The sequence below is a fragment of the Triticum dicoccoides genome, chromosome 1B (assembly GCF_002162155.2).
Source record: "Triticum dicoccoides isolate Atlit2015 ecotype Zavitan chromosome 1B, WEW_v2.0, whole genome shotgun sequence".
In the NCBI taxonomy this organism is placed as follows: domain Eukaryota; kingdom Viridiplantae; phylum Streptophyta; class Magnoliopsida; order Poales; family Poaceae; genus Triticum; species Triticum dicoccoides.
In genome coordinates, this window is record NC_041381.1 from 4,080,483 (window position 1) to 4,090,696 (window position 10,214).

Sequence of the window (10,214 nt, forward strand, 5' to 3'; positions counted from 1 at the left end):
CAACTACGCAAGGAAAGTAAGGCGTGACATGATCCGCACGACACTGCTAGCTATGCTATCATGCATCATCCATCGCACTCATGATCAGACGACTTCGATTTCGCCGCAACAATGCCACCGAGAAAAACACCTACCCATCTGCTATGCAGAAGCCATGCTCATCCTAGCTATGCGGCAGATTCGGTGATTTTCTTGAGGACTAAGATGCATGTCTAAGTTTCCACATTGTCATTTTTATAAAAGTGGACAATTGCGATGCATATAGATATTTCCATTGCACTAGTTTTCCGTAATCAGAGGAACAATCTATGATTGGATGGCTAGAAAGGTAGTTATGTCCCCAACCCACCATGGATCAGAGCGTCTGCGTGTGCACTGTGTTTCTAACAAAAAAGTTCTGTAATTAATTTTATCCAAATATTACTGTCCACAAAAAGTTTCGCCCCTATCATACCTAAAACAGTGTTTTTGGACTCTGGCTGAACAACTAACTATAGCAAGACCAAATAAATAAATAATCAAGAGCCTCTATTTTTTTCAATTGCTGACATGGAAGACATTTCCACATCCGCAAGAAATCGCCGCCCTCGCCAACGCGCTGTCGACCTACTTCCTCCTCACGCGGTCGTGATGCCCTTTACTGATCGTTGTCGCCCATGACACACACACTATTCCACTTGTCTCCAGTTGTGTGGCTAGTTAGCTATGCAGCTGTATGAGCTAAGGTGAGATGATATGGATGAGACATGGCGCGTCAGCTTTGAGCAGTGAGCGCAGAGTTCCTGGCTACAAGGATACAAGTTCCATCACATAGTAACAAGCTCAGGAGAGCGTAAGCAAGTCATTTTTTTAAAACTAAAACCAAGTGTCTTACTACACACTACTGATCAACAGCACAAACCTAAAAGAAGAACTAAAATGCCAAACAACAGATTTAATTGCCAGCATAGCACTGGTACCATCTTGTATTGTATCCCAAAATGGCGATTTTCGTTTTTAGCTGTACGGTACAAAATGATCTTCTCACCAGGCTGAATTCCAGATGCCAGCATTGGAAACATGCAGCGTCCTTCACTTCCAAACAAAGACAATCCTAAAAGAAGAACTAAACGAGAGAAAACGGACTACACATTCAGGGCATTCACATCAGTTGAATCCTCTAAAATGCAGAGCAGCCTATCTAAGTGGAAAAGTAAGCAGGTTTTTAATATCATACACCACTTCAAATGAGGTAAAGAAGGAGAAACGTGAGACAACATTCATGAAACAGCAACACATCCTGTCGATGGAAAAAGAGAAAGCACCAGGACCTGCAGTTCCGCTGGGCATTCCAACCAACTTGATCAAATGTCCTTCACTGTCTTGCCATGCCTAAAGCCTCTCCTGACTGATGCAACAACATCAGACGTCCTTCACTGCCTCTGAAACGTCAACCAGTAGCAAATGGATTAACTAAAATAAGCCGAGTTAGTACCAGACCGTCCATTATACACACAAGAGGCAATGTTCACACGTACAAAATGGCAAAGCAAGGCAGCAAAAGGGATTACATTCTTACTTGTTGGATCACCAAAAATGTTTTCCTCGGGATGTGCTTAATCTTTTGCCAGTTTGGATGTCCGGCTGTTTTACAAGACTTCATCAACTCATGGTTGCAGAATTCAAGATGCAAAACCTGAATAGACTCGGGCAGTGTTGGAAGAGACCGGATATTCTCGCATCCCATGATTTTCAGTTTCTTGAGCAACGTCAGGTGCTCCATGTTGCCTGGCAAGGAGTCCCAGCTGCAGAACCAAATCTGGAGCACACGAAGATGAGGGAAAGCCTCAAATTGAGGACCTGGTCCCAGTTGGCTGCATCCTTCGAGATAAAGATTTCGCAGGCCCTCTGAGCCACCGCTCTGCTTACCCACCATCCAATCTGGGTACCTTGAACCTCTGTATCCTCGTATTTCAAGTTTTTGAAGCCCCACGGGAGGGCACAGGCCCGCAAGTACCTCTGCTTCAACTTCTGGACTGCACCTTGTACCCCCACCCCATTCCAACGTCAGTTTTGTGAGCCGTTCCTTGGCAGCTAGATTGGCTTCAAGAGCTTCCTCCTTGCTTTTAACATTTTCAAGGCCTCTGATCACCAGTCTACGAAGCTTTTTCAGGTCCCTCAGCTGCCTTATCTCATAACCCTGTTCATTGCTTACTGTCAAGCATGGTAGCGTTTGGAGTGATATCGGCCTGCCCAAGTTAGGGAATTTCGAGTCTCCACTGCAGAACATGTGTCGCAAGTTGACAAGGTCAGCTAAGGGGAATTCCAACATTTTGCCATGGTAAAAATCTAGGAGCTGTATATGGTGAAGTTTAGTTAGTGCGCTTGGTAAAGTTACAGAGCATGAGTAGTCTGTCCTGAAAGCAAGATAGCGTAGGTGCTTTAACTGAGCAATAGATTTTGGTACCGAGAACTTTTTGGGTTCCTTGATTCCAAACTGTTTCGCGCTGAAAGCAACCGCTAGTACCCGCAATTTTGGAAGCCTCTTGCATATACTCTCAATGACTTTTCCCTCAACCAGTGCATCCTTTTCAACAACATCAATGATAAGAGTGCGTAAATTTTCCAATCCAAGGATCTTCTTACTAATCAATTCTGCATCATAATTCTGAACAAATAGATGGCGGACATCTCGAGGGACATCCCCTTTCCATCCTTCTCCTCTCTGGCTCCTTTCATTCTGGATTATGAAGAAATCACTTCCAGCGACCTTGTCTACTAAATCATGCAGCAGATCATGAATTGTAAAGCAATTAGTATTAGAACTAGTTCCTTCTCGTTGCAGAAATGAGTATGACACTAACTCATGAATGTAGCCCTCGGCTACATCTTCCATCTCCTCTGTTGCACAACTGGTCTTTACAAACCCTTGTGCTATCCACAGACGGACTAATTGGTCTTTTTCCAATTTGAATCTTCTGGGGAAAATATTGCAGAATTCAAAGCAACGCCTGATGTCCGGATTAAGATGCTGATAGCTCCACCAAAGAGCATCCATGGTGTCATTCAACATGTCAAGCTTTGCAACATTTTTCCAAAAATTGATATTTGGGTTTGCCCCAAGCCTTCCTGCAACTGTTACTGCTGCAATAGGTGATTGGTGTAGCTTTTTGGCAATCTCTCTCCCAACTGAGATAAATCCTTCATGAGCAAAACTTGTACCATCCAATGCATAATGCATAAACATGTTCAAGTAATGTTCCTTTTCAAAATCAGGCATTTTAATAGGTCTATCGGCACATAGCATTGTATCTTTTGTTCGAGCCGTCACCAGGACTTTGCTTCCTTTCATCCCCACATTTAGCGGAGAGAGTAGCTCCTCCAGCTGTTGGTCATTCTTGTTCTTCACCCATACATCATCCAATATCAAGAAGAAACGTTTGTCATGCAATGCTTCCTTCAGTTTGTCTTCAAGTTCCACACAATCTGAAATACTGGAGTGTCGATCTCCGGTAATATCGTTCAACATATCATGAAATATATCGCCCACACTGAAAGTTTCTGTCACATGAATGCACATGATGGTGTCGAAAAGTTTCTCCTCCCTGCATTCCTCCTTTATGTAATCTCGAATATATCCTGCAAATGTAGTCTTCCCTGACCCTGCAACACCATATATACCTATCACTGAGTAACATGGATTAGCACTCGAGCTTGCTGCATCACGCTTTGGTGTCTCACGGAGCCTTGCCATGATATAATCACGCAACAACTCTCGACCAAATACCTTCCGCTTGCTAGCAGTTCTAATCCTGCTCCTGTTCCTGTTGGCAATATCATCTGGTGCGTTGTTGCTTGCCACACCCAAGAGTGGAGACTTCTTCACTTCACTGACGGTGTTTCCTAACTTCTCTATTCTTTTCTTCAATTTCCATCTCGAGATAGCAGTAAGGACAAAATCTAATATGCTAGCATTCTCCTGCAAGAAGTGAAACCTCAAATGAGTATACCAGTCAAATTTATATTCTACTCCTATTAGCCATAGGTGACTATGACGAGGAACAAATTAGATATCACTGGTGCAACAAAAATGGCCTTGCAGAAAAAAATAAAGAAATAATTGTTTTAACAAAATTGACCATGAGAAAAACATCAAATGCCTATTAATCATTCCGTATTATTAATATGGAATCAGTGCTACATACAAACAAGGGAAGTAGAAGCGAACACAGTACTAGAACAAACGATAAACAAAGAAAGATCTGATATAGATAACTAATACTGCTTATATTCAAATTCTGAGGTGGCGCACAACACATGCCAAATAAAACAATTTTATGAATTACGTAAAATGAGGCAGACCGGTGGGCCTTGATTGTTGTGCCTTATAGACCAACCATGGAATTTGTAATCATGCATGTTTAATTGTTTAATTGTAATCATGTATTCAACTGTCGGTCGGCGAGAAACAAAAAGCTACGCAGAAGAAAAAACTCTCGCGACCGAGCCGCCCCCGCGGGCGGCCGGCCGCGCCCAGCCTTCCCCCCGCGCGCCTCTCCCTCCCTCTTCCTCTCTGCCGCCGTCGCCGGCGCCCGCTGCGGGCCTGGCCCGGGCGACGCTGGTGGCGGCGGCCCCCTGGCTTTTCCCCTCTCGGGTGTCCGCCGGCGCGGGACGGGGTGACCCCGGGCGGTGCTTCTCGGCGGCGGCGGTCCAGCGCGGCGGCGGGGGCTCCTGGCGCGAGCGGGGGCGGGCTTCTGGACGGCGGCATCACCGTTGGCGACGGGGCGACGCGGCGGCGCGATCTGGCGGCGCCCGCTCGGCCCAGATCTGGGCCCTTCGGGCCCCATTTGGGCCTGGGCGGGCTGGCGGCAGTGTGGGTTTGCTTCGTGGCTTCCGGGAGGCGGGGGAGAGGCGATGCGCGCCAGGGTGTTGGCGGCGCCATCGCCGGCTTGCTACAGCGTGGCGGCGGGGCTTAGCGGGCCCGTTTCGGGCCTGGCCAGGCCAGGGGTGGCCTGGCATGCCCTGCTGCTGCGTCCGGACGGCTACCGCGACAGTGCCGGAGGCTCTGGCCTCCCGCACGACGGCGGTGGAGGTGGTTCCCTCCCGTTCGGTTTCGGTGCTGCTTCTCCCTCCGCGGGGCGCTTCTCTCCGGTCCTCTTGGCCTCGTGTTGGTGTCCGCAGTGAGGCGGCGTGGGTGACGGTGCAACCGCGATGACGCATGGTGGTGGGCGGCGGTCTGGCTGGTCGGCTCCGGTCCGTTGGGCGGCGGGGATTGGAGTACGGGAGAAATCCTTAGCGGTCTTCGGCCCCGATGCGGTGACACCTACGGGTGCCACCATTCCTTCCTGGAGGGTGTCGGTGATATCCATCCCCCACCTCCCTCCGCGTGCCGGGGAAACCCTAGGACTTGTCAGGGCAGTAGCGTCGTCGGCGTCGCTTTCCTTCTTGGAGGTGCTGTTTTGTATGAGGTGGTCCGGAGCCTCGGGTTGTAGTGGTTTGTCTTTGGTGGGCGTAGCGGTGGCGGGTCATCCGTGCTCTGTCGAGCTGCCGTTGTTGGCATTTGCTTCTTCTTCTTTTTCTTTTGGGCTTGTTGTGCTGATCGCCCCAACGTTCATGTATCGGTGTTGGTTGCTTTGGAATACAAAGCGGGGGGAAACCCTTTTTCGGTAAATACAAGTTTGTAGCATGGGTTGTCTTATTTCCCTTTTTGACCTCAGTGACTAACGTGAAATAAGATGATTACACTGATTATCATGCTTGTCCCCAGAACATAAATGTATAATTCCAGTTTGCATGCTGAAACATGATTGGGAGGAAAATATGGGTGTGCGAAATGGCTCCCAAGTGCACATGCTTCCGTGAGTAACACAAATTTGAAAAAGGAAACTGTTTTTACACATGTTCATAGACGGAATATTAGATTTGGGGTACCTTGTAACCTGTGATGCCAACCACGTCATAGGACCAGTCCCGATAATTGTGGGTGGCCTCAATTGCATGAACTAACCAGCAGAATATGGACCTACAACAATTCTTGAGGAACTCGAAGGAGCTGCACCAGAAAGAGAGCCGCCATCCCGAGGATTCTGAGGGTGCAGTCACCGAAACTGTCAATCCATCTGAGGCGGCAGCATTGGTAGCCAGTGGATCCGGTCCAACTAAGACCGAGGAACAACTGGTAGTCAGTGAAACTAATTCGTCTGTGACAGCACCATTTGTAGCCATCAGAGCTGGTCCCTCCGAGTCTGCAACACCGGTAGTCACCGGAAGTACATCCTCTGACCCAGGCAAGGATATCTTCCGCGCCCAATGCAATAGCCGAGCTGATCCGCTCCGGACGATGCCAATCACTTGGGTAAGTCCATCCTCTGACCTACGCAAGGAGAACTCCCGCGCCGACTGCAATAGCGGAGCTGAGCCACTTTGGGCGATGCATGAAATCCAGACGCAGCTACTTTTGCAGCGACCGATGCATGTGGCCAATACGCGGTACAGGCGATGCCAAAACCTGTTGCGATACAACTTGATCTCCTGGTCATCATCGAATATGTCTTCCGCATCCTCCCGGGCGTGCCTTAGCATGACGGAAATTTTGTCCAGTGAGGCCACATCGCCTTTTACTTTCTTCCCTCTCTCCAGCATCCTCTCTTGATCTATGGCTCGCAGCGTGTTCTCTAGCTCCGGGATGATGTGGAACTCCAGCTCTTGGAGCTTCTGGGACGTGTCAAACCCAAACCCCAAGTATGAGAGGATCTTGGGCATGAGCAAGGTGATGATGGGGGACACCAACCAACCCAACACGATCATGGACCAACCAACAAAGGCAACGTCCCAAGCAGTGGCCATGTAATGCTGTGGATTTCTCCGAAGAATCTTCTTGCTGGGAAATAAGATTAAAGGGAGTGAAATGGGGAATTGTTTTACACGAGGTAGCAACTAGCAAGGCAGGGACAAAGAGAATAGAGGTTTGGAAAAAGAAGAGATCTTTAGCTACCTCTAAGGACGACCGCTTTGATCCTCCCTGTTGGCTCTGTGCTGCGAGTTCTTCTGCTCGTTGCTGCTGCTGCTGCTGCTCTGCTTCTCTTCTTCCACCTACAAGCGATGCGGACAACAACTGCCAGCGAGGAGCTAGCGATTGTTATGATTGGAGTACAGAGCTCCCTGGCTTAGAGCGGTGGTGGGGAGGAAACAAACTAGTAGTTGCAGATGCGTGATACTTCTGTGCTTATGCCTCCTAATACTTATTTATGTGGATAAAAGTGAGTCATATCAATATGTTAAGCGTTTTCAACATCAACATCAGGGTCAGCTTCATCACTTTAACTGGTCATTTATTGGCAAGATGGACAACCATGCACCTCCCTGGACTTACTCACTCCTCCTAACTGGATATTTTGTTGAGTGGTTCAACATCCGATGAATTGAGCGATAGTGACTTACTCACTCCTCCCTGGACTAAGGGGTAGTAGGACTTGTCTAATCGCCTGGGACTTGGCTTTGGCACGGGTTCATCATCTCTGCTAAGTCGTCTACCCCGGTTTGGGCCCTAATTAGCAATATGAAAAATTATGTATCCTAATTTCATTGAATAATTCAACATCCGATTAATTGGCAATACGGAAAATAATGCAGCTTAATTCCGTTAATTAGTTCAACATCCGATTAATTGTCAATATGGAAAATGATACATCATGATTTCGTTGAATAGTTAAAACATCAGATTAATTGGCAATACGTAAAATGATGCATCCTAATTTCGTTGAATAGTTCAACATTGGATTAATTTAGTGAGAGTGAAGTCTTATCTTACTCGCGCCTTACGGGACAGCGCGCCGAGTAGTAGGACTTGTGTGATCGCCTGGGAAACTGGCTTTCTCACAGTTTTGTTGAATGTAGTGCTAGTAGGCAGTTGTTGTTTCCGGTGCCATGCCAACATCATTGCCTTTTCCAAACAATTGCCTAGTTTGCAGATGTTTGAAATCTTCTCATCCTTCGAGCGGAGAAGCACAGTGGTATATGAAACAAGCGGAAGAATTAAATGTTCCCAAGGATAAATCAAATACGAAAATAATCTGCAGCAACAGTCTTGTACTCCGTCTGACGACAATTAGTTGCTCTATCACAAGTAGTCATATCTGCCAGAAGTTGGTTAGATCTCACATCTTTTGTCAACAAAAGAATACTGTATAGGACAAAGACCAGAGAAAGGTACGTACATATTAAATTATTGCTCACTAACAAGCTTAATTAATCCCTACACAAGAACAATAATATGAACTCGCCATCTACAGAATTGCAATTTCACTTTAGAGAAAGGAAAGATGAAAAAAGGTGAATGCATAATGACCAATCGTCTGTGTCAGATTGCATATATATACAGGAAAGGTGAAACATAATAACACACAAAAGGATCATTTCATTGAGTGGTTCAACATCCGATATATTGAGCAAAAGTGACTTACTCGCGCCTCCCTGGACCACAGAGTAGTAGGACTTTTCCAATCGCATGGGAATTGGCTTTCACAGAGGTTCATCATCTGCTGCTGAATGGCAATGTGAAAAATGATGCATCCTGATTTCATTGAATAGTTCAACATCTGATTAATAGGCAATATAGAAAATGATGCAGCCTAATTCTGTTAAATACTTCAACATGCGATTAATTGTCAATATGGAAAATGATGCATGCTGATTCTGTTGAATAGTTCAACATCCGATTAATTGGTAACATTGAAAATGGTGCAGCCTAATTTTATTGAATAGTTCAACATCCGATTACATGGAAATATGGAAAAAGATGCAGCCTAATTTCACTAAATACTTCAAAATGTGATTAATTGTCAATATGGAAAATGATGCATCCTGATTCCGTTGAATAGTTCAACATCCGATTAATTGTCAACATTGAAAATGGTGCAGCCTAATTTTATTGAATAGTTCAACGTCCGATTACATGGAAATATGGAAAATGATGCAGAATAATTTCCTTAAATAGTTCAGCATCTGATTAATTGTCAATATGGAAAATGATGCATCCTGATTTTGTTGAATAGTTCCACATCCGATTAATTGGCAATGTAGAAAATAATGCAGCCTAACTTAATTGAATAGTTCAACACCCGACTACTTGGCAGTATGGAAAATGACGCATCCTAATTTTGTAGAATAGGTCAACATCAGTTGGCAATACGGAAAATGATGCATCATAATTTCGTTGAATAGTTCAACACCCGATTAAATGAGTGAAAGTGAACTGGCTTTCTCATAATCTACTGTTGAATCTACCCGAAGTTTAAATCACCCGGGTATGCAGTTGTTGCAGTTGTTGCTTCCGGTGCCATGGCAACATCATTGCTTTTGCTATATATGTCCATACAGGTGTCCAGTGCGGTGCTTTCTTTAGCTTCCCTGCACATTTGCATACAATTGTTGTCTCCATCACATCCTCCTCCTATTTCCCGCACTCTTCCCTGCAAATTGCATCCCTCCCCTTCCCGTCTCTCGAGCGCGTCGCCTCTCATAGCACCCTTCACTACTAGGAAAATGCTTACCAGTAGCGCCGGTTTTTGTGCTACCAGTAGCGCGGGCACCAGCGCTACTGCTACGGCGCTACAGCTATTTTATAGCAGTAGCGTGTTTTTAGGCCAGCGCTACTGGTAAGTTCAACTACTCACTACTAGGAAAATGCCTATAGATAGAAGTTTACCAGTAGAGTTTGTTTGCAACCCAACGCTACTAGTATATAGTAGTAGCACTGTGTACAAACAGCGCTATTGGTATAACTTAGCAGCAGCGCTTGTTACCTGGGCCCATGCTAGTACTAAGTGTAACACATCACACCCCCGGTCAAAAAATAGCAGCAGCGCCTGTCCTCGAACCTGCGCTACTGCTAGTATAGTATCTATAGCGCCTGTTTTACAAAGCGCGCTACTGCTAATTTTTCTATGTATAACATTTTACCAGTAGCGTGTGTTTCTGGCCAGCGCTATAAGTAGTGCAACCCTAGCTGTAGATATTTTGCAAGCTGCCATAGCAGTAGCGCGTATGGGTGACCCGCGCTACTGCTATGCCTGCCGGCCACCTACCACCTTTCCCCTTCTTCCTCCCCTCTCTTCTTCCCCCTTCCTTTCTCCCCCTTTCCTTGCACCCTGCTTGTTCCTTTCAATGCTCCCCCACCACCACCCCTCCATTAGAGCCCCCCTCCATCCCCCTCTTCTTTGCCCCTCCACCACCCC

General features: G+C 46.3%; 1 protein-coding gene across 1 annotated transcript in view; it reads right to left on the reverse strand.

Moving 5' to 3' along the window:
- Positions 1 to 1,032: 1,032 nt before the first annotated feature.
- LOC119349928 (putative disease resistance protein RGA3) overlaps positions 1,033 to 10,214 on the reverse strand; it is a 32,020-nt gene continuing 22,838 nt past the window's right edge. The window contains exons 4-6 of the mRNA XM_037618020.1: positions 5,911 to 6,859; positions 1,559 to 3,958; positions 1,033 to 1,421 (exon numbers count right to left, since the gene is read on the reverse strand). Coding sequence (XP_037473917.1) covers positions 1,413 to 1,421; positions 1,559 to 3,958; positions 5,911 to 6,859 — 3,358 coding nt within the window. The 3' untranslated portion in view covers positions 1,033 to 1,412. The remainder of the gene's footprint in view (positions 1,422 to 1,558; positions 3,959 to 5,910; positions 6,860 to 10,214) is intronic.